The 25,670-nt window shown below is 43.2% G+C and overlaps 1 protein-coding gene across 10 annotated transcripts in view; it reads right to left on the reverse strand.

Annotated features, from left to right (window-relative positions):
• The window catches only part of satb1b (SATB homeobox 1b), a 123,932-nt gene that overhangs the window by 13,330 nt on the left and 84,932 nt on the right, over positions 1-25,670 (reverse strand). For 6 of the 10 annotated variants that reach the window (XM_079562226.1, XM_079562222.1, XM_079562224.1 and 3 more), the window contains 2 exons: positions 22,401-22,511; positions 21,471-21,626 (listed from right to left, as the gene is read on the reverse strand). In XM_079562226.1, coding sequence (XP_079418352.1) covers positions 21,471-21,626; positions 22,401-22,511 — 267 coding nt within the window. The remainder of the gene's footprint in view (positions 1-21,470; positions 21,627-22,400; positions 22,512-25,670) is intronic. The other 4 variants (XM_079562218.1, XM_079562225.1, XM_079562221.1 and 1 more) reach the window with 1 other exon arrangement.

Consider the following 25,670-nt stretch of genomic DNA (forward strand, 5'->3'; position numbering starts at 1 on the left):
AGTCATTTATCAGGACAGGTGCTAAATACCGAGTGCAACCTGTAAAGTAGATTTACCGTTTGAAACGTCCTGTATTTCAGGTTTGATCATGCCATGTGCAGATGACGTGCTGCTAGCTTTGCCCATGAGCAAACACTCGGTAAAATGAAATAAGTCTGAATTTGACATTTTTCCGCGTTTGCTCGCCTTTAAAAGCCGCTGGTTAGTACCCTCTCACTAAATAACCGTATGGACATAAAAAAAGTGAAACTGAGATATAGAGGGACCCGCGGCGGTGTCACACGCTGCCAATCAGAGCGCACAGGCGGTGCATTCTCCATCCGCCGCCTGCTCAGACGGTCACACGGCCCGGGAAACACCTCCCCCTATAATCGCATTTACTCTTATCAGCCACATCAGGCTCAACCCGGTCACCAGCAAATCAACAAGCAAAATAAATCCAACAGATGTCCATCAATTTGGGCCTTTCTGCCAGACCTGGAACCTGCCCCTGGGCGTTCCACGCAGAGCACCCACTGACCACTCACTATCTGCAACCGACCGAAGGCAAGTGTCCTGTACAGCAGCATTTAGTCTCCAAAGTATCACCACTGTATTCCTTTAAAGCAGACGTATCATGCAAATGACGCTTTTTTGGGGCTTTTAACCAAGTTACAACATAGTTCCCACATCAGAAACAGACCTGGATAAGGATTTTACGCTGGAGATGTTGGATTTTCTGCTTCAGGCTGATTCAAATGTAGACCAACACAGCCCTCAATCAAAGTGCAAATACATTATTTTAAGTTGTAATAAGTAAGAATATCAACGCTGAGGTGCCCAAATGAAAGCTATATTGGTTAAAATGGTTGTGGACAAAGCCATTCCCAAAGTATTGGCAGCGGTTTGGCGTGGATTTAAAGAAGAACTATGTAACTTGTTTACCTCGATAAATCCTTTCCGTAGTCCCTCTGGGGGTAATACAAGTGTTGATGATTGGGGGGGGTCTTTCATCTCCCCCTGGTGTCTCTGGCCAGAAAACTTCCCCCGCAATACACACTAATAGAATCATGAAGAAGAAGCTAACAGGCAAAGCTAACTGCGGGCTAGCGCCACTTTAGCAGTAAGTACAGCCAAGTTTGAGTGAAAAAAACGATCTCCATTGTGTCACTGAGTGTGGCACAATGTACAACACCCCTCTCTCCCTTTGTCTTTTCTGTCAGCGTAGTATTTACTCTCACAGACAGTTAATGAGTAAAAAAACGCAACATGCTACGACACCTGTAGTGGCGCTTATGGCCTCTAGGGGCATGAGTAGTTAAGTTGTTCTGCTGTAACAGTCAAAATACAAACACATACAAATTATACATTCAGTGTTTGGCAGTGTTTTGTCCAGCAGTGTTCATTTTGTCTGTAATATCTTTGTTGACTAAAATTAGACAAATTAAAAGTAGTTAACGATGACTAAACTCTTCAAATATTTTTGGTCTACTCATAGAATCTAAATAAAGTAAAAGAAGAAACTAAAAACGATGAACTTCGGTTTGAAAGAGCCTCAGATCATTTACATTCACTGCCAGAGGAACAAATCTGATATAATTGCATTTGAAAAGTCCCAAACTGATCCAATGGTCATTAGTTAATGACATGTGGACACATTTGAAATGAGCACAAATGCTCTACAGCATTGTTTCTCAGCTGGTGAGTCAGGACCCAAAAGTGGGTCGTGAAACACTTTCAATGAGTCACGAGCCTTTCCCAGAAAACATTTCTCATACTGAGAAAATATAGAAACTCTACCTAAGTCACTAAGGACATGTACTCCCAGGAACCCAGGAAGACCCCAGGAAGAATAGTCTTTACTATTGTATGGTACGGACTAACGGGGATCCATTAATAAACAATAAACAATACTCCACCTGTTTCACCCGCAGACCTGTCAGAATCACAGAGACCCTACGCACCCATCTCACAGTCTCTTCAAGGTCATGCCTTCAGGAAGGAGACTACAGTTTTATCCATCAGGCTAACCATCAGGAAGCTGAACCCACTTCCACCCCCCCCCCCCCTGCGCTCCACAATCAAGGATGAGAGAAGTATAATTTCAAATCATTCACAAATGGTTTGACAAATCTAAGTCTGTAACTATTGATTGCTTTTATCATGATTTCTGTTTTTTAGATTTAGTACATGCTTATTCAACAATATTCTGTATGAAAAATACAGTATTTTACATCACACATAGCTCTTTCAATTCTGTTTTGGGTCGTGGCTGGTCATCCTCTGGTCATGGTGGGCCCCGGAACCAAACTCGTTGAGAACCCATGCTCTAAAGAACCCAGTACAGATGAGGACTGGAGCAATCCTTCTCTCTGGACGGGGACATTTGTACTGGTCTTCCCTCACAGTTGAATGTATAAAAGAATCCATAGGCTTCAGTCCTGTGCAGTAATTGTTGTGTACTGTTAAGTATTAGATAGTGATTAAGCCCACACTATTTTCTCCACTAACGATGATGCAAACGCACCAAACAAACAACACGAGCTGTTTGTAAAGCTCTTTACAGAGAACAATTTGTTCATTTTCATTAAAAACCTAAAGCAAACTTCTAGGCCAATTAACAACACTTATTTAGCTGACACAGACAATTTGCAGGTTCTCCGCTATTTCAATCCATAATTCAATAAGATCACTCATGATTTATCATCTTAATTATGCTTTGATATTAGCAATTAAAGCCCAGCTCTGAATTAAATCTCAATCAAGCTCTTATAATTGATGGAATCAGACGCATGTAGGTGCGGCTGCCGCGTGTTTATCTCGCTTCAGCTGCAGTGTTTGTGTCCTCTGTGCATTCTCTCCATCTGCCGCGGCGCGTCCACAGGAGAGCGGTAAACAACGGGCCTGTGTGTGGGGAGGCTGCCTGTCTGCACATACCCCCCCACAATACTGCAAAACACTAAACCAACAATCCGCTGTACAGCCATCCCAAACCTTCATCATACAGGTCACAGAAAGTCACATTTCATTTGATTTATATTCTATATGCCATAAACGCTACCATTCTGCATATATTCCATTATTTAAGAACGTTACATCAAGCCTGTGGACATCAGTGGACATTCCTACGCTGGACACAATCGGACACATTTCTGCGTTTCAACCCAAACTGCAGCAGAATGTGTTTTAGACACATCTATAGGCCGGGATGAATGAGAGTGTTTGTTTCAGAGTGTGAGCGAGGGACATGGACGGAAATTAGCCCATGGCTACAATCCCACTGAAACGGCCATCTTATTACCTCACGTAAACAGTCGGGATGTTCAGGAGGGCCTGTGGGAGCTAGAAACGAGTGTGGGCAGCTGCTCTGAGACTTTACTCAAATATGTCCCACTTTGACCGGCTGAAAACTTAAGAATTCACCTTTAATAAAAGCTATATTTATTAATTTAATATGAAAAAATAACATTTCACTGATTGATCAATACAGTATGAGGGGAAATGAGTCCGAACATGGTAAACATTAAAAACTAAGTACTATGTACTCATGCTGCTGTCTCCACAAAGCATAAGCCATAAACAAAAAGTCTGGAATAAGTCCTGCACTTGGAGCACATAGTGTTACTGTTCAGTGAGAAGATGTCAAGTATCACGTGATATTATATCGCTCATGCACTCAGATCATATGGGGAATGAGAGTGATGTCACAGCATGGCAACAGAAACCCAAAGTGTAGCTGGTCTGTGTAAAACTTACAACTTGAGTGCAGAAAACAATTTCAATGTCTACAAATCAATGTCCATTACTGACATAAATATATAGAAGTTCTTTCATTTCATGTTTTCATATTTATGTGTAATTATTATGTGCTGTCTGTATTTTCAAGCGACAAAATCGAAATGATGTAGCAAGGTTTAACTGTACGCTTTTATTTTGTTGATGTGTTTGTTACAGACATTTCCTCTGAGGGGATTTTGGAGAAAATTCAAATTTCACTTTGTATTTTGTAGTTCAAATCTCAGGCGAGGCGATAAATCTGTTATATTGTTAGTTGAAGGGGAGAGGTTGCAAAGATGAAGTTGACATGTTTACATGTTTAGCAGCAGGGTCTCAGGGCCTGACGCGTTACTGCCAGTGTAAGCCACAGTGCTGTGTCCACTGTAAGGCTGTGCAGATCCTCACGTATCATCATGTACTTGACCAAAGGCCCAAACAGACACCGTGTGGACGAGCCGCAGTCCAGAGGCTGCAGAGGCCTGTGCGCAGATGTTTAATGCTCTTCATGTGATTTGCCTTTTGGTTATTCTTTATGCTCCATCTGCCTCCGTTACAACGCCTCTGCTGGCTTTTTATTAGCGCTGCAGACCTTGACGTCAGTGGGCTGGATTTTCAGAGTCGGACATTTTTCATGGGAATTAAAAGGAATAAATGGGATTTCCCCCCCCTTTTTTTTTTTTTTTTTTTTTTTACAGAGAGATTATGGGCATTTTTGTGATCCTTTACAAAAGTAACATATATAGAATGTTGAATTATTACTGTGGCACTTGTAGGCACGTTCAACTGAAAATTCTTTGGATTTTTACAGTAAAATGATGTGGACATGAATAATAATTTTTGTGTCACTTGAAAAGGGACTATTATAATCCCTTTAAATGTAGAATATTTGGCACTTTGGATCAGGATTACAGTGACAACTGAAAGCATTTAACACAGACATAGGGATTCATTTGACTTCTTTTGGGCTGAAAGTAACATTTCTCAAGCTACATGTTTTCTAGGTAATTAAATAATCGGTGGTTAAATAGTGGTTCATTCATTATTTATTCACTCCAAATAATATCATGTTTTTAAAGCAGTTTTAACTTTTGAAAGTGTCCAAACCATTTCCAAACTAAGACTCCTATAAAAACGTTTCAGGAAAGTTTTGGGAAAATTAATCAAGATTTTTTCCACTGCTTTGTCTTTCTTAGTAAGTACAACATTTGGGCACTCTTTCCACTCTTTGGTTTGGGATCAGGAGTAAATCTGTAAGTGACAAAATCTTCATGTGACATAAAAACACAATAGAAGTTTAAGTAATATAAAGTTTATGTTCGTTTTCGTGTATATTGGCCATCCCGGCTTTGCTCTGTCTGATCCCATCAGATCTGGTAAGGTCTGGTTTGTGCTTGAGATGGGAGACCATTTGGGAACAGGTGAATGTAGTGTGAGAGTGAGTGGTTGGTGGTGGGAGGGGCCAATGGCACAGACTGGCAGCCTACCCCAGGGCAGCTGTGGCTATAGTAGCTTTACCACAACCACCAAGTGTGGCACTATGTATTATTATATGTTCAATATTGAATTACGCATTGAACTGATCTAATTTCAAGGAGTAATCGATATAAATGATGATTTTTTAATGTCTCACAGTACTATAAACGTGTGCATGTTTCAGATGTGCACACATTCCATCCACCGGAGGAATGAGGGGAAATTACGATATCAAAAAGCAAATTGGAAACAATGGGAAACTTCTGAGTACAATTCCAGCCAAAAGTGCAGTAAATGAGTTTTGTTTGTATTTTTGACAAGCGTGTGCAGTAAAGCAGGCGTCGACGTCAGAGCGGCACAGAAGCGCGGTGCCATTGTGAAGCTCGCGGGTCCCGCTTCCTGCTAAAGTCTCGCTCTGCCTCCACAATGCGGCCGGGCGCGAGCTGACAGCCTGTTATTGTTGTCGACTTGCTTATTGTATCTGCGGAGGTCGTGACCCCTCTTCAGAAAAAATGTGCTCCGCTTGGCGAGGACTGCTCTCTGTGGCGGCTGCTTCCAATGGAGATTAATTGTTTGGCATGTGACGACTCCGACTGGCAAATTTTCTGCTGCTAAAAAAACGTGGCGGATCTTCGCAATAGACAACGGCAATCTGGCAGGCGCGATCCGGAGCGGCCCGACCAACCTGCTTCAGTAATAATCATGAAGAATGTGATTTTCAAATGATTCCGATGACTCAGTTTTAATCTTCGAGAGCTCCCCTCAAAGGGAAAGACTGGCTTAATGTACACAGCGGAATTTCATCATTCTCTTCTGCTCGCAAATCCCGGCATTCCTCTGGGCCTAAGCTGTCATCTCCGAATGATGTCCAACTCGGTCTGTGATGGATTTAAATCTGTTATCTGTGTACAAATATTTATGTGAAATACTAATCAGTGCCAGGTTAATGAAGAAATAAAAAGCAAAAACATGCTTAATGTTAAAGTAGAAGGTCTTTAAGCCACACACACTGAAATGTAATGATATCTAATTAAATCTGAGATATTTTAATGAAAGAACCAAAATAAAAGGGCTTGGGTTTGATATGGACGGTCAGCGGTGGAAAGGTTTGGTGAGGATGGTCAGTGGTGGAAAGGTGTAGTGAGTACATGTATTGGATTTGCTGAGACGGGCTCCATTTCCCTTGCTGTACAGTACACATTTACGGCAGCTGCAGCAGTAAACTGCACACGCTGTCAGGAGAAGAAGCAGGAAGACACACTTCCAAAACCTTTCCCGCTGTGCCATGCCACCAGCCAAATTCAAGGAAAAATATCAGAGCAATACGGATTTGAAAAGGTTTCGGGAGTCAGGATGACACATCCATTGCTGCAAATCTCTGGCTTCACATGACAAGATCGAGCTGCTGCTAAAAACACAGGTTCAAAACAGACAGCGAGCCCTCAGTGAGACGAGTCCACTGACTAAATACTGCACCCAATGGTTCAGTAGTAGAACGTGCTATGCAGAGTGTCCTGCGTTTAGCAAGAGGGAGAACGCCATAGTAAGGCAGCATGACGCCAGAGATTTGTGTGTTACTGTTTCTCATTAAAGGTTGAATTTAGGAATGAATAAACAACTACAGCTCAGCTGAGTCACACGGTTACTATGAAAAATAAATACAAAGTAACACTTTCAAATAATTGGACTGAATGAAAAAAGGGCATATTCAGAGGCATATCGATTAGGTATATTTATAAGGCTTCTTTACTTAAAGTGTATCGCGATACGCATCGTATCGTGGTCCCCGTATCGGGATCCGCATCGCATCGCGAGGTTGTTGACATTACCCAGCCCTACCACAGTCCCAGTAACAGGCTGCAGCTGTGTGTGTTTGCACCGGCGGTTCACTTAAGGTGGCTGACCCCTTTTCTCCAGCCCTCCCCACGCCGGGCGCTCCGTTTGTGCAGCTCTGTGAACGACTTGTGCAGTCAATTATTGCTTATTGTTGCGGGACTTTCACATATGTCGGAGCATCAGGAGTGTTTCCGGGCTGGGCGTCCGCGGCAGATGGGTGTCCAGTGGCTGCGCAGCGCGTTACGGAGGAGAGAGGACGCCTGTGCGGTGGGCAGAGACAGAAATACAGTGACTCTCTTCAAGGCATGGTCCAACTCCACAGCCAAGAGGGCAGGGCAGTTAATCGAGATTTGATCAAAATCACAGTATCGACTTTGGTCAATCTGTGTAAACGTCATAGTACTTTACCATCAGCTTCACAGGCAGTTATTCAGCAGACACACCTCCTGGTTTTGGAGCTTGGATGAGACAAAGGAAGTTTTTTGCTGAATGATACTGAAGGGAAGCGCTCGTTTTTTGTTTGAGCTGAGATGTATAGAAAGGTTGTTCATGAATCAGTTTCATGTATTAGCATCAAAAAATGTACATAAATCAAGAAAAATCTTTATTTTGCAATATCTTCCAGCCCCAATGATCAGTGTTGTACACCTTTTTGACACTGGTTGATTTGGTCTTGGCCAGGAATCCGCGACCTTAAACATCAGGAGAGCCACTTCTCCCTGTTAAAAACCAAATCAAATACGTACAGACTCACAATGGTATTTTTTATATGTAAACAACATTATTGGTGACTGGTCTGGTTTGTTGTAGACCTAATATTTTCGCAAATCTTTACAACCTATTGTAAAGATTTTTTTTTTTTTACACCCGAGTTTCTCAAATGTTATTCTCCAAGTATCACCTAGTAAAATATTTGATCTTCCAAGTAGCGCCAGGCCAAATTAAGACAAAGCAAGGGATACAATTGAGATAAAAACAGAGTCTAAAGAAAATACTGAAAAATAAAAGGGAAAAATAGCAAATGTAAAATGATTTGAGCAGATTTCATTTGGGGACCTGTGCTTGAAATGTGGCTCATGAAGCTGTGTTTGTTCCTGGGCGATGATTTGACCAGGCCTGGGAATGGCATGAGTCAGTGCAGTAAATAATAAAAGGTTATGGTGATTATGGTATTGCTTGCAGTTGAGCGTGGCGCCGTGTCGGGGCTGTCAGGGACTGGAGAGCACTTGGATGGGGCTAATGTCTCCCCGTGCTCTCTCCTCCTCACGCTCCCGAGTGCACAGACACTTAGCCGCGCGCCGCATCTGCCGCCGCTCGTGGCTGTAGTTAAATTGAAATATTTCCCGGCGTGTGTCAGAAGCGTGCAGAATGGTAATTATGACAGATCTGATTAGGCGGGCGAGTCGGGCGGCTCCGGGCTGCAGGTGCGACCTTGTGCATTCCTGCGTGTGTAAATAAAATTAATTACAAGCGTAGGGGGCGCGCGGCGCGTGACACTGCGCGTGTGCGGGAGGGGGGACTCCCACGGGGGGCACCCTAATGGAATATTTTCCCCGAGTCTAATAATACAGTTGGTATTGACTTGAGGTAATTAGGGGGATCATTAAAGCGCTTTTCCCGGCGTATTTGCCTGCCTGATCAGATTAGCGAGAATGGGCCTCAGAACAAGCCCTGTGTGGTCTGTCAGGAGGAGTGCAGAGCGAGGAGAGGGCGAGCCGCCGCACATTTGTACAGCTACAGCTCGCAGCACTGACAGCAGCTTCACCACCGAGATACAGTACCCACGCGCACTCTACCCCGAGCACATGAACCGCACTCACTCCAACAGCGCTGCTTTCATGGTCACAATTAGGAAATCTCTCTGGCTGCAGATGATCAGGTGACATAAGCTATCTGCAATAACAAAAATGACCGTCTGCAAGAAGACCTTGTCGTTTAATAACAATATTCATATTCACAATATTCATCTCCTGTACATTTTTTGTGTTTATGTTCATGTTGTACCTCATGTTTACATTTAGAACAAATGCTGTCAGTTTGACGTTTTTAGAGTTGCTTACATAAAATGTTATTCAATAATATATTCAGGATATTTTCATGCCTCAATAAATCAAACATCACATTTAGTTATGGCAACCGGCCTATGATGATGTAAAGCATTCTTTAGCAGCTTGTATTTCAATATGTGCATTGTGAAGCACATACGGTATATCCCAGACACCGACCTGTATGTCTAAGTGCGATCAAGACTTCATAAACAAGTCTATTATGTCCACTCCCCGTAGGGACCTAGACGCTGCAAGAAGAGGCGGGGCTAGATTTTCCTTGCAGGTGATTGGACGGCTTCACCAATTATCTGCCATGCAGTCATTTGTCAGGCTGTAATGTGATTTATTAGTTGATTTCACCAGAATTTGAGAACCATTTTTCACTTCCAAGTATCACCTTGTGAAATACCACCAGGCCTAAAGCATGTCTACACCAGAAAAACACCCAACTCTTCACTCTTCACGTTTAATTTAATGCTATACTCATTTGTATTTGTATTATTGATTATCTGCCGTGTAAGTAAATGCACGGTGTGGGACGCATTGTTCGGCTTCACTCTGCTTCGCACTACCACTGTTTCCATCACAAACAGCACTCTGTAGAAGTCTACGATTGGAATACACAACCATGAAAGCCCAACACTGAGGACAAATACCTACTTTTAAAGGAGTTCATGACATTATTAGGAAGTGCCGAGTGCAAAAACTAGAGGAAAGAAGAAGCTAAAAGACGTGTAAAGGTGAGCTAACGTAGCTAATGCTTACAGCTACTAATCTTATCAATGTGCATAAAAATGTATAACTACGGCATTGTGATACTAAATCCTCTCTCTCCTATGACCATTCAGAAGCCTCAGTCTGTTCACGTCACATAACGTTAGCTATCTGAGTCTGACAAATGTGTACCCGGTCAGCACAACATCTCCGCCATTTACAAATCAATGGTGAGGTATGGAGGGGTATGGCATGTCCACTTCATGACATTTATATCATTTCTGTAGTTTCTCCACCAATACAACATTAAGTTCTTGTGTTTCTAAATACAGACTGTGGACAAGACAAGGGCGCGATGTGGAATCTTCATCTTCATACCTGGTGCAGCAAGTGGCTACAGTGGGTGTGTGTGGGGCGCACATGCTCGTGTTTTAAAACTAGCGCTGAGGCCAGACCATCAATATATTCTCTCTTTCTCGGGACATGGACAGTGTTTCACTCACAGAGAACTTAATAAGATCTGGGAGACTGCGCGGGATGTTAATCTAAAACTAGAGCGAAGAGGAAGCAGCAAGAGTTTGTTGTAGTCAGCTCCCGCACCATTGTTTGCACACAAGATACCAACTTTGTCTTGTTGCGCCAGGCTAAGAGTGTAAGTGTACAGCATTAGTCACTGAATGTGCATCAGACCAACTATGATTTAGCATTTGGCTTAAAGCCCACTTTTAAAATACTAATAATTAAATAAAAATGTGCCCTGTCGTGGAATTCAGGGACACAAGTCAGCTGACTGAGTTTCCCACAAATTGGTGATTTTCTCCCTGCTGACCAGTACGTTTCCCGAGCCAGCTCCTTCAGAGCAGAGTGTTTTAAGACAGAAGGATGTAGCGCAGATTTGCATAACTCTACACTGAAAACAACTGAACGAGGAAACTGGATTTTAACACAACAGTGAACGAGTTTGCTGAGCAGAAAGACCGCAAAGGTCTCTTCAGACGGGTGAGTGAAGTTTGCTTTTTCTTGCTTGTGGCGTTTTTGGTGGTAAGCCCATTTGTGCAGGTTACGGATAATATAACGTAGTCATTGTCCATGGCACTAACGACCGTGTGCGTTCTTCTTTCCCTCTGGTCACATGTGTGTGTGTTGGGATAATGTTGCTAGTTGTCATTGTGTTGCTAGTTTCTGTAGAGGTCGGCTATTTGCCTTTTCTGTATATGGCTTATCTAAATGAGATGTAAATGAGCCCTGTTGTCACTCTGAGCAGCAGAGAGAGGTGAGAACAGCCCAAAAGTTTAGAGGCTGTTTTCTCGTCTTAGAAAAATCCTGAGAGGTTAGATTCAAATGTTCTCCAGATATGATCAGATTTCCATGTGTTACACATCTGTTAAAAGCTTGGAGACTACACTTTCATAATCTGTGAATATCTCAAAATGCCCAAGAACTGACTTGTGTCCCTACAATCTGTGTCTGGTCACAAATTTCCAAAGGTCTGTACCTTCATGAATAATTCCTAAGATCATACACATGTGGTCGATGGTCAACAACAGACAAACACATGTAGATGTTTGTAATTTTTGATGGCTAAATGCTAACGGCTATAGGACAAGTGGACATTGAGCCGGCTTATGAAAAGTTCACCTACGCTCGGATCGAATGTCATTTCTGCCTTCTATTTTGATGAGAAAGGCAGCTTCAAAATGAGCACCAGCATCAAGTCAAAATGCAACAAACCAAGGGTAGATGTGCTTGATTCAGTAAAGCATTTTGAATCACTTTTCAGTACAAACTGTGCTCTAAGAACAAACTTAAAGCAGGCAATAACCGGACTCTACAACAATTTATCAACAAAGTGATTTCAAAAGCGTCCAAATCGAACATAAACATCACAAATGTCAGAATCTGGAGCTCGTATGGCGTCAGTGTTTGCGTAACTGTCAGCGCTCGGTCCAAACGGCCAGCACCAGATGAGTTACTGTACGGGGCCGTGCCATGCCACGCTGCCCGCTGGCCTGGCACCGCCGGCATTTCCTGGTGCAACGACGTACAAGAGGTGGTAATGAAGAGGCATTTGGCCCCGGTCCTGGCACGACGGTGGGCGAGCGACGACGGCCGACAGATGGGGTGAGAGGTGGAGCGTGAGGAGAGAGGGGAGGGAGAGAGTCAAATGTGAGAGAAAGTAACGAGAGAGGAGAGACGGACATGCGCAGTACGGTCCTGCACCGAGCTACAGGGAGGAGGTCTGTGGGAAAGGGAGTTTACTGACACAAACAAGGACAAGATGTATTGCATGCAACGTATTGATATAGAGGTGCTCGTCATATAATTATATTATCATGAAAAAGTGCATTTACTTCTGTTATTCAACTTAAACTGTGAAACTAATATATGATATAGACTCATTGCATGCAAAGTGACACATGTACCCTTTATTTGTTATCATTGTGATTATTATGACTCAGCTTGTAAAAACCCCAAATTAAAACTCTAAGAAAATGTTAATATTTTAAAAATGGACTGTAAGCCATAATCATCAAAATAATAACAAACAAAAGCTTGACATGTCACTTTGCATGTCATATTAGTTTCACATTTTAAGTTGAGTAAAAGAAGTAAATGCACTTTTACATGACATTCGAATTATGTGACGAGCACTTGTATATATACTATATATATGTATATATACTAAATTTAGTATAGGAGCTACTGAAGTGGAGAAAACCCGGAGAAAACGACCCGAAGGTTTTGTTGCTCATTCCCATGCCAGTATTTGTGAATGGATACTCGTGGGAAACACAGCGGAGTGCGACCATGTTGGAGTGATTTCAGACAAAATCCCAAGTTGATAAAAAGTCATGCATTAAACGTGGTAAGGGGGAGAGTTTGTTCTGGCTCCTTTTACTGACTTTAGAACTAATACGGGAGAAAACAAAACAAAAATACTTCAATCACCAGCAGTCTCAACTTAAACCCCCACAGTGGTCACAAAAAGGAGCTACATTGGGGGTTGGGAAATAAGATCTTTTTTATTTGATTGTTTTATTCTGGAATCTGTTTTGATACATGTCCTCTTATGGTTGAAACCCAGACTTTTTTATACCGACTTGTAGCTTTCAAGACTGCAATTTTCAAACTCTATACCAGTTTTATTGGACGTCTGAAGAGCACACTCCCTCGTATCCTGGCTGCAGGGAGGAGGTCTGTGTGGGAAAATTCTGCTGTCCATTAAACAATAAGAGACTTTCAGAGGGAGGGGCGGACTCTTACCGTTTGCTCGATAATTCATTCGCTAAATTCATTATTCAGACAGCCGGCTCTCCAGTTCGAGAAATCATGTCTTAAATAATATACGGGAGGTCTGGCCTCGCCCGTCTCCCATGGCAACCTAATAAAACCAGGCGTGCGCAAGCGATTAATAAATAAATCAATTAATAAAGCGTCACGATCGTTTGGACCCGCGGGGGGCGTGGCGTGTTCCGTCAGAGAGGGGGAGGGGTGGGTGATCACATCTGTATACCCCCTATAGGAACATAGGGGCATGAAATATTCAACATGTACTCTGTGTTTTTTATATCAGGGGTGTACAAGATTAAACTCTTGAGCAAAAAAAAACTGTCACATGATTGGGTGAGAGCAGGTGTGAAGTTGCTTATGTGCTCTAGAGTCAAATTAGTATGGGTGGGCCGAGATACAAATCTCACGAGAAGAGACACGAGACGAGATTTTGACATAATTTGCAATAATATTTTGTTGTTATGTCCTTCCTTTCTATGGAATCAATGCATTGTATTATTTGTAGCAAAATTTTAATAACTAATAAGGATGGGACATGAAGATTTTACCAAGATCATGCAGGCTCTATTTGTGTTTACAGTTTAATATTAGAACAAGGCTGATACATTTGGCTCTTTTGACAGAAGGCGTATTCTGATCAACTTTCCTATTCTAATTATGAATAATTAAACCGTATTTGAAGCTTAGTCTAAGCAGTCTACAGGGTGTAACTCTATATCTAAATTACAGCCAATTAAAATAAAAAAACAAAATAAAATATCACATGATTACTTTACACCGTTTTGAAAAATCTCGTGGCAATTTGATCTCATGAGATGTCGTGGCACAAGATATTTCAAGTGTCGCCGACAGGCCCGGGTGGATGTGGAAGTTTCACTTCTTCTCACTCTTGTAGTCACTCTTGTAGTCAGTGTAAACCTAAGCACATGAGCCAGAGGTCCATTTAAACAAAGAGGAGAGGTCAGGACGGCCATACACCCACAACTGCACTTTTACAGTTTCACTGATTAGAATCATCTTTGTTCTCAGCTCAGTACAGAACAAAGACTCTAATGAGCCAAACTGAAAACCAGTACAGTAGGTGCTCTCCAGTTAAATTCATATTTAGCTTGTGTCTTTACTTGTCTTGCACTGATAACAAGAGAAGATAGAAGAAAAACATCCTCAGCTCAATAAACCCAGTCCTGTCGACGATGTTGGATACAGAAAATATGTGACATTACATCATATATTTGAGGAAACAACGATTTCTGACCCCTGCCTGTACAGCGATCTAACTAAAACAGAAACATTCCTGCTCATACCAGGGAACCTCCTGGACTGCAGATGGGTCCCCCGGCTTTGCCCTGTCTATATTTGGTGCGTGTGTCCAAATAAAACGCTCTCAACACTATGCAAATAAAGTCCAGATCCTCAAATAAAGTACTTAGCTTATAGTCATACATGTCTTTCTTACATTTACCCAAAGACTAATAGCAGCTCATAAGGCTCTCGCTCTCTGCTCTGACCGCGGGAGCTCACACGGCCGCTGGGTGCTCCCTCTCTGAGCAAACACCCCAAAGGTCAGCCATCTGCAGCTCTTGTACCAGTGCTGTGCGGATGATATCACCATGCACTGACAGGAAACAAGTGCGTCACAGGCATTACGTCCTGCACTTTCACCTGCTGAGTGAGGGACAGGCACATTCAGCCACAGCGACTCGTGTTACGGTGGATGCTGGGTGGGATTTTCTTTCTGTCTTTTAATAAGCAGCCATTTTGTTGATGGCTTGAATAAGCTGCAGCTCACAGAAGGCATAAAGGATAAAGGTGGGGCATGTGGCCAAAGTTAATACTGAGATTGTCTTACAGTCTATGATTTAGGTTTTTAGATTCTGGTGGCCTTGGTGTTTTAGTTTGTAAAGAGCAGATTGATTGGTCAAATCCGTCTGTCTCTCACTTGGAACATGACATTAGGGTCTCCAACTGGATCTCCAGAGGCTGTAGTCTTTTATAATCTCTCAGTACTTCTAAGGCTGAAGTAACAATTACACAGCGTTCACTTCTTTTGGCACTCAATAGAAATGATACAGTATGAGGCTTTTTCAAACTGTGTCACTGACATTCATATCTTTTTAGTCCTTTCTTTTTTTATTTAGTTTTTAGGAATCGAAAAATCCAAAATATCGGCAGACTTTAGACCCAGTTTTAGTCTCATTTAAGTGATAGTCTAAAAGCTAAGCATTGTGTCTACTTGTGTTACTAGTATAACTTTCAAGGTTCATTTAGTCAGACACTGACTAAATGAACCAAAGACATGTATCTTTGCCTTTACATGTTTCAGCGGCATCTGCAGGCCGTTATCAGAAGCATCACATGTCACTGAAGAGTGATACAGTGATATAGTGTCTGACCAAATGAACCGTGAAAGTTATGATCAGTAAGTTTAAATGTTTGAGCCTGCACTTTAACACAACAGAAGAAATAATAAATAATAGCCTCATATTTTGTCCCTCCCTTTGCTGATTTCAGACCCTAATCAGACTCGTGGTGGCACCACTTGGACCAATGAGGTGAGCTTTCCTGTGAACCAGCCTGTCAGGTCCAATGAGGAGGGGAGGGGGAGGAGCTTGATGTTGAATCTTGAATTTACTTTCAAATTTCCCTCTCACTCTGTCCTCACTTTGCAATATTACAACCTATCACTTTAACTGCTTTTGGTTTAGGTTAGTTTTGAAATTAAACACTGTGCTTGAATAACAATTTGATTAACACAATTATTTCAAAATGGTGAAATGATTATTTCATTGATAAGTTATGCTTATTAAGTAAACAAGCTGTGCTAATGTGATGACTGCACATGTTGGGGGAGCCCGGGGGGGGGGGGTGAAAGGACAGATTCAGTTGGGATCCCTGGTATCGGGGCTATTAAGTCTTTGCAGAACAGAATCTCCAAAGCCACTGTTTTCCTGAAGCTGAAGTAACATGACCAGGCGTTTTCCTCTTCCCAAATCAAAGTGTTTAGAGCAATGTGGAGAGCCACTCCCCCTCACCTCTCATCCCCCCGCCCCCCTGGCCTCCTCTCCGGGGAGCGGCGTGCCAAGGCGGGTGCGGGGGCTAACAGATGGCACACACCAACCTCTCGCTCGCTCGACCCCCCCGGCGGCGCAGCGGCACACCAGATCACTGCCATTCTGTCTCATTACAGTCGGGCTAATTAGCATCGCCTCTTCCAGGGGAGAGCGAGCGAGTGCGAGGGGCGGAGGGGGGTATGTACCGGTCACTGCGGGGCTTTTGAACCCCACGGCGTCCTGGGCTCCCAGGCCGCAGCGGGGGCTCTGGTTTCAGCCGCTCTCTGGGAGTGTTCGTCTTGTTTCCGACATAAAAGTCAAGCCACGAGAACTGGCCCCCCAACCCCATCCACCACCATCCACCCCCACAGGGCCCAAACGAAGAGCCGCTCAAACGGCTACAAAACACCATGACTGGACAGGTTTCAGACAGTTTACAGTGAGGGCTGCATGATGAGAGAAGAAAAGGGCCGTCTTGTATAACAAAATGACTGCAATGTCTCACAGAAATATTTTCCGTTTCATCACAGTTAAACACAAAAATCACTGTGTTGTTTATCAAATTATTGTGTAGCTGCATTTTTTCATTCAGTAGGTCAGTTTTTGTAGGGGTCACATTACTGAAAGAAAGGTTGAATGTAGCAACAGTACGAGGACTTTGACTGCATGTGCTGACGATTGTGGCAGGTTTTGTTTCCGGTGGATTGTGCCAGTAACAACAAACATATTAACCTAAAAACCAAGAGCAAAAAATCTGAATTTTGACAATTACCCTGGAATTCTTCCCTGCCCACTGCCTCAACTTTAAATAGGCCCATAGGCCCTATAATAAAACATTTTAAGCATAACAAAATATGGCTTTGTGGGGTCAATAGCTCAATAAATCAGGCATGTTTGATGTCAGGAAGTGCAACAGTAAGTGGAGATGTTGTTCCCAGAGTGTGAGAAGAAGTCACTTTGACAGATGTTCTGGAGCTACAGCTTAACCCACGGAGGAGAGCTGATTAAGTGAAACATCTTGCCACACCAGTCTTTTGACAGTATGGGATTGTGAACTGGTGGATGTTGATTTGCAGTGTTTGCAGTGGGGAGAGCCGGCGCCGCACGCCTCCTCTGTAGCACAAATGAGAACAGGGCTCCGTGACTCTGCGCTCGTGTCGGCCGGTGTCCTGCTGTGATGTTATTATCAGCATTAACCCCGGGCTCCAGCACGTAGACCTCACCGTTCACTCAGGTGCAGTGCATACACTGTACCACAGGAATACAAACATCATTACTAACACAAGGCTAAATCTTTCCCACATGTGAAAGTCCTCATGTGCTTTTGACCCTGTGTTCAGTCAGGGATATTGCGATATATTGTGGCTTCTCGTGATACGGAAGTTCCCATAATAATCATTTGGTCATATTCTGTCCGGCAGCGGTGGCAAATGGAGCCCATATTCCTTTCAATGTTCACAGAAGACTAAGGGTAATTGGAATTTCCTCAGACAATAACAATAATAACCACAAAGCTGGCACGGACGGCCCTGAGTTTGACACGATGATGAGGAGGGACTCACTGCACATGTGATGGATACAAGGCAGTGAGGAAGGGGCGGGCAGGGGGGGGGGGGTGGTTACGAGCCCCGCGAGCTCCCCTTCGGTGGCAGCGCTCCAAAAACTCCCCACAATAAAACTGAGAGGAGGAGGAGCATCGATCTGCACACGTCTACTCCTGAAGCATCGAGGAAGAACATCTCACTGTGACAACCATGTCTGACCAATTACATGTGTTCAGAACAGGTTTGTAGAGCTCGAAACTACAAGATTTGCAGCTTTCACAAGACATAACCATCTAGTTCCCAGCAGAGGACAAAAGGGAAACAAGTGCTAATGATACTCAATATATCAAAATATGTGCCACAATATATCGCTGAGGGATTTACACATTTCTAACACAGCATGTGCAAAAGTTTGGTTTTGATTAGTCCCATTTTATTCATTATTTGGTATTTAGTTTTATTCTGACCAAATCTGATGAAAAAATCATAAATCGCTTACTTGAAATGGTTTATTTTCACACTGCAAACAACGATATGATGATAAATTTAAATGACTGGAATTAAGAATATTTCACCTCAATTTCAGTCATTATAGCTTGCCAAGTACAAACATGGAATTAGAAAGGAGAAGAATTATTATGTCTAAGTGACAATTGATCTTATTTTAGAAGCAATATATTTTTTTCTACTTTAAACACAAAAATATAATTAAAATTAAGTTCACATTTGAAAGAAAATATAGAATAAATGAAGAATAGCAAACAGAGCAGTGGCGAGGCTATGCTTTTGTGGTGGGGGTTAAATCAGCTGATCCTGGGGCATGTCGGGAGGCTCCTCTGACAGGACCCGCCTCTGTACCAGTCACCACCCCCACTGTGCCAACTGTGATTTCCCAGAAGTCCGTGCGGGCACGGTGCCAGTCCTGCCCATCCTCCCTCCTCAGCCGCTGCAGCTTCAACAGCGGCAGACGCCATGTTGGATTTCCGCTAAAGCTAAGGGCTCCAGTGTTCAGAAAAGAACGGGTGTAAACTTTTAACATTTACACCCACCACATTTGAACTCTTCAAGCGACACGTTAGTTTAGGTCAGGAGTCGGCTACTTTGCTTAGGGACTGAACCCTCACTTCCTTGAGATCCCAATGCCTTCCATCATATATGTTCGATTTGCAGCATGTTTGGACATCTTTAAAGAAAAGACAGGATTTTCTTTTTCAGCATTTAGTGTACTGTGACAGGTGTGTAATAGTACTTATCAAAATCATCTTGGGGGCCAGATTTTGCCGGCGGGCCTGACTCTGCCTACATCCTGGTCTAGGTGGTGAGATCATCCACAAACCGCTCCGTCCAGCTCCAATGGAAAGACGCGTAAAGGGTGTCTTTAAACCGCGGGGGAACCTGTCCTGTCAGGCAGCAGAACCGCACAAACAGAACTTACACAGCTAAACGGGGAGAATATTCCACCAAAAAGGACTCCGAGACTGAAAGTGAAACAAAATGCTCGCTTGATGCTAACGTTGCTAGCTCCACTTCCACTGAACAATCCGCTACAGTTTCTGATTCAACGTTCAAGTTAAAACAAGACAACTTGACATTTTTTTGGCAATGCAAAGGCCCACGTCTGACTTGACTTTTATGGAGTGTGCTAAAGACGCTCATAGTCCACCAGAAAACTGTAAGAAAATAGTGATTGTCCCAAGGCCAAAGTGGCATTTGAACACAACGTAAACACTTGAGTGCGTGTACGTAAATGGTTCCAAAGACCTGCGTGGCACTGGTCGCTCTCTGGCATTGGCGGTGACAGGGCTGGTTAGACGGTGGTGGGGCGGGGGGACCAGCTGCCCGCCGAGCGCCCATTAGGAGATGGAGATGGAGATAAGTGCTCTCCCAGGCCCCCTTTTCACAGGCACAATTAGCACTCTTCTTATCTGCCGCTCCGTTCCCTTCGCACCCGCCTCCGTCAGCTCGCCGTCAGAGGGAGACACGCCACCAGCCTCACATCAACTGTTCTTACCTTCTCCAGACAGAACCCTGACGCTCCCCTGAAAGACCCTTCAGACACCACAGTACCTCTCTACTGAGTCCTGCTTGATCTTTAAAAGCTACACTCTGGCTTTACCGAAGGACATGTTGGTTTATTTGATACAAAAACAGAAGTCAATACTCATAATAAAGCAGCGTCTGTTTTTGAGGATCTGTAGTTTACTTATATTGTTGAAAACATATTACTTTTACTCCAGTAGGTTTGAAAGATAAATATAATACTTTCTTCAGAACAGTAGGTGGCAGTGCACAGTCAATACCAATGGCTTACTACAAGTCAGAAGGTTTGTCCCTGCCCTGTTGCCGTACGAGTGATTGAAGTTATTATTCACACTTACAGTTTTTAAAACAACTTGGACTTGGAAATGTGTTAAAAAACTTTCTTTAATATGTGATTTCAAAATTTATCAAATCTATCCACAAAATTCTTTCTTTCTTTCCCTTGGCGTCTTAAATCAGCCGTGTCTGAAACCTTCGTGCGCCAAAGTCAACACAAGGACGTCTTCCCCCATTCTTCTGCGCGTCTTTGAACCCCTTTCGCAAAAACAGTGGTTTGTGCATCAAGCTGCAATTTTTGAGTAAAACAAAGCTATCTGTCCCTGTAATCATCTTAATCAGCGAGAAAAAACCCTGGTCTTTGCAGATATTTCCTGACGATTCCGCCCGGGCTGATCCGTTACCTTGCCGCCGCAGACCGAGCCACACCTTTAATACGCGCGCCCCGCGAATGGCGGGTAATAAAAGGTTTGGAAGTGGATTCCGCCGTGCCTTTTTGGCAGCGGATTCCGCGGCGCGCAGTCTGGTGCAGACGACAGAAGCCCAGTCGCTCAGTCGCTCGAATATAAACACGTTTTGTTTGGTTTTCAAACATTAGCCCAGCGCTGAAACTCCAAACCCGCAATGAGACCACACATGTCATTAAGACTGTTCCTCAGCGACTGCTTTAGTGAGGGAGGCACTCGGCAGGTCAATGGGGAAGAAGACATTCAAACTTTTGATTGATATGAGATGAAAAAGATCATGCTCATTTCTGTCTTCATACAAAAAAGGCAAGCGACAAAATCTAAATAATGGACAGAGCCAAGTTTAAATTCATGGGTTCATTTTGTTGATCTATTAGATACAAAGATTTTTTTTTCAGAGGATAGTTATTACCAAATAAAACCTGTTGAAATCAAATCTTGCCTGTTTTTTGGGGTTCAAAGCTCAATAAATCCCGACTAGGAATTAGATATAGAAAAAGTCCTTAGAAAATCCTTAAAAATCGGAAATTAAATTCAAGACTGTAAGGTTTGGAGTCTGTAGGAGCTACTAAAGACTACTAGTAGCTCTCTACTCTCCCGCAATGGGAGAAAATGGCATTTTTGAGTAAATGGCCTTTGAGGTTACAACATCAAAAATAAATCTATGGAGAAATAGTGCCACAGTGCCACAACTAAACGACAACAATGAACGACTGTAGCATCTGTGAAGTAGGACACCTCTGACTATTTTACTGTAAATATGAACAATTCCAACAAACTGGGTTGCTACAGGTCAACAAAAAGACCCAAATATGATATTTGTAACATACATGGGGGGTTTCAATATTCCAAAACAAATTAGACACAATGCATTGCAGTAATAAAAGTGATGCTCTCTCCTAACAGGAGTCTGCAGGGTGATCTGGGATGTTGCGGCGCACTCGTGGTGTGTGTGACTTTGCGCTGTGGCCGTACCTGGCTCTTGGAGGCGGCCACTTTGGCGAACAGCGCCTGCGAGACCTTGGCCCTCTTCATTTCCTGCTGGATCTCATCGTAGATGGTGGAGTTGATGTTGACCATGCAGTTCTCCGTCTTCCCGTTCCACTCGCCCGGCAGTGTGGAGGGCTTCACCTGCGGACAGCCAGAACTGGGTCAGAACAAACGCTAACATTTCACCTTTTAATGCACGTTAAACCTGGCATTAACGATGGAAAAGCCTCTCTGCAGAACCTTTACCCCCAAAATAAGTCCTTCAGATGATTTTATTTCAATAATCCATTGCTAACTAACTTACTGTCTGATTGTCAGGAGTGTTTTTAATTTTACTGCAGTTTAGTGGCTCTTATCACCTCAATTTAGAAATATAAATCTGAAACTTTTCCTGTAAATGACTCAATAAATATGACATTGCTCAGAGGAGATTTTGGTTTAGTTTTTAAATAAACAACTTATTGGTCAAACATTCAATATTTTATCAAGGGCAGAAATCAGGCAGAAATGAGATATTTAAAATACCACTGAAAAGTCGGTAGGAGCTACTAAAGAGATGTAGGAGAAAAGCATTTAGAGAATATGGGCTTTGAAGTTACAATGCCCCAAATAAATCTGTGGAGAAACAGTGACTCAGTGCCTGTAATTATACACCTTATTGTGAAAATTGGCCAATTATTTTAGGCAATCACGCAATTAACGCATAAACGTTCCAAGTGAAAGTTTCTGCGTTGTGGAGCAAACTGGCCCAAAATCTGATAGAGAATGGAGAAAATAGAGTTCTGCCTGAAGTGTCTGCCCTTAACCCTAAATCTGACCTTCAGCCGTAAGATAATGGCATTTCAAACACGTCATGACAACATTATCACAGAGAGCATGTGTGTGTGGTGCGTTAGAGTGCGTTGGAGTGCGTACAGTCCATCTGGGTGGTGGGTGAAGGTGCACAGGGGAGGTGCTCACAGGGGAGATGCCCACTGGGATGCGCGGGTTCCAGTCGTCCGGCCGCACACTGTCCTCCCTCCAGGGCTGTGGACACAGACACACACAGCTCCTGTAAATACTCGTACACACATTATTCCAGTGCAGTGAAAGAGAGCCCTTGTTCAGCAGCTCGTGTCCTGACAGGAGTCTTCTGACAGGGTAACAGGTACTCTAATAAAAGCATTAGCATATGAATCACAGCGGCTCGGAGGAGATGAAAGAGGAGGGAGTCAAAGTGTGTCTAGACTGACAGACAAGGAGACCCTGACTGTTCCAGAGCCTCTCATCTGTTTTACGACAAAGCCAAAGATGGTAGGTTAGCATGATTAGCATGATTAGCATGTGGGGCTAATTGTTGAGGCTGGGACGTGCACACACCGGTCCGTCACACCTCTGCGCGTGTTTTTATGAGGCCAATAAAAGCTCCTGAGCCTCTCTCTGTCTGATTTATGTGGCTACAGTCAGCGCACGGCTCCATAGGAGCGGCTGGCAGATGGCCAGGTACGGGCGCCACGGCGCACTGTGGCACTGTGTAGGAGCAGCCTACATGATAAATGTCACACAGGAAATATATCACAACCAACTTATTGTACTTTGGTGCCAACAATCCTTTGGAATAATTGAAAACAAATGAAAGCCAGGAGCCGGGCTGTGTTTGCGTTTGCTGCAGATGGCGAGGCATGTTCCTTCATTAGACGATTGTTAAAATACAAATGTATTACTCACCATTCTGTGCAAAGACGCACTAATCTCCACCTCCACTCATATTCACCACAAACTTTCTCCTAATGTTTAACAACAGTTGGCTCTTCCTGCTAATTTTTCATGTTTTTAGATTTTTGTAATGATACCTTAGGGCAACACAATATGCCACAATCAATCATCCGCCGCAATAACAACCCAGTATCCTCCTGCTCTGATATAAACTCACAGTATCCTCCTGCTCTGATATAAACTCACAGTATCCTCCTGCTCTGATACAAACTCACAGTATCCTCCTGCTCTGATACAAACTCACAGTATCCTCCTGCTCTGATACAAACTCACAGTATCCTCCTGCTCTGATATAAACTCACAGTATCCTCCTGCTCTGATATAAACTCACAGTATCCTCCTGCTCTGATATAAACTCACAGTATCCTCCTGCTCTGATACAAACTCACAGTATCCTCCTGCTCTGATATAAACTCACAGTATCCTCCTGCTCTGATATAAACTCACAGTATCCTCCTGCTCTGATATAAACTCACAGTATCCTCCTGCTCTGATATAAACTCACAGTATCCTCCTGCTCTGATACAAACTCACAGTATCCTCCTGCTCTGATACAAACTCACAGTATCCTCCTGCTCTGATACAAACTCACAGTATCCTCCTGCTCTGATACAAACTCACAGTATCCTCCTGGTCTGATACAAACTCACAGTATCCTCCTGCTCTGATATAAACTCACAGTATCCTCCTGCTCTGATATAAACTCACAGTATCCTCCTGGTCTGATACAAACTCACGGTATCCTCCTGCTCTGATACAAACTCACAGTATCCTCCTGCTCTGATATAAACTCACAGTATCCTCCTGGTCTGATACAAACTCACAGTATCCTCCTGGTCTGATACAAACTCACGGTATCCTCCTGCTCTGATACAAACTCACAGTATCCTCCTGCTCTGATATAAACTCACAGTATCCTCCTGCTCTGATACAAACTCACAGTATCCTCCTGCTCTGATACAAACTCACAGTATCCTCCTGCTCTGATATAAACTCACAGTATCCTCCTGGTCTGATACAAACTCACAGTATCCTCCTGCTCTGATATAAACTCACAGTATCCTCCTGGTCTGATATAAACTCACAGTATCCTCCTGCTCTGATACAAACTCACAGTATCCTCCTGCTCTGATACAAACTCACAGTATCCTCCTGCTCTGATATAAACTCACAGTATCCTCCTGCTCTGATACAAACTCACAGTATCCTCCTGCTCTGATATAAACTCACAGTATCCTCCTGCTCTGATACAAACTCACAGTATCCTCCTGCTCTGATATAAACTCACAGTATCCTCCTGCTCTGATACAAACTCACAGTATCCTCCTGCTCTGATATAAACTCACAGTATCCTCCTGCTCTGATACAAACTCACAGTATCCTCCTGCTCTGATACAAACTCACAGTATCCTCCTGGTCTGATACAAACTCACAGTATCCTCCTGCTCTGATATAAACTCACAGTATCCTCCTGCTCTGATATAAACTCACAGTATCCTCCTGGTCTGATACAAACTCACAGTATCCTCCTGCTCTGATATAAACTCACAGTATCCTCCTGGTCTGATACAAACTCACAGTATCCTCCTGCTCTGATATAAACTCACAGTATCCTCCTGGTCTGATACAAACTCACAGTATCCTCCTGCTCTGATATAAACTCACAGAATCCTCCTGCTCTGATATAAACTCACAGTATCCTCCTGCTCTGATACAAACTCACAGTATCCTCCTGCTCTGATACAAACTCACAGTATCCTCGTGCTCTGATACAAACTCACAGTATCCTCCTGCTCTGATATAAACTCACAGTATCCTCCTGCTCTGATACAAACTCACAGTATCCTCCTGCTCTGATATAAACTCACAGTATCCTCCTGCTCTGATATAAACTCACAGTATCCTCCTGCTCTGATATAAACTCACAGTATCCTCCTGCTCTGATACAAACTCACAGTATCCTCCTGCTCTGATACAAACTCACAGTATCCTCCTGCTCTGATACAAACTCACAGTATCCTCCTGCTCTGATATAAACTCACAGTATCCTCCTGCTCTGATACAAACTCACAGTATCCTCCTGCTCTGATACAAACTCACAGTATCCTCCTGCTCTGATATAAACTCACAGTGTCCTCCTGCTCTGATATAAACTCACAGTATCCTCCTGGTCTGATACAAACTCACAGTATCCTCCTGCTCGGATATAAACTCAGTCTAAAAAGGATTAAAACTAAACCAAACTGGACAAAACTATGTCTCAACCAGAAAAAAAAAACACTGAACTTAAATACATTGTTCAAATACAAGGGAAGTGTCTAGTTAAACAGAATCAAAATGTTTGGTGATACTGTGGGAGAGTTCTAGTGATGGGCAAACAAAGCGGAGCTTGCATCGCTCTTCCTGAAGCAGATTGCTTCGAGCCTGTTT

This window comes from Gobius niger, assembly GCF_951799975.1.
Source record: "Gobius niger genome assembly, chromosome: 8".
NCBI classification, from domain to species: Eukaryota; Metazoa; Chordata; class Actinopteri; order Gobiiformes; family Gobiidae; genus Gobius; species Gobius niger.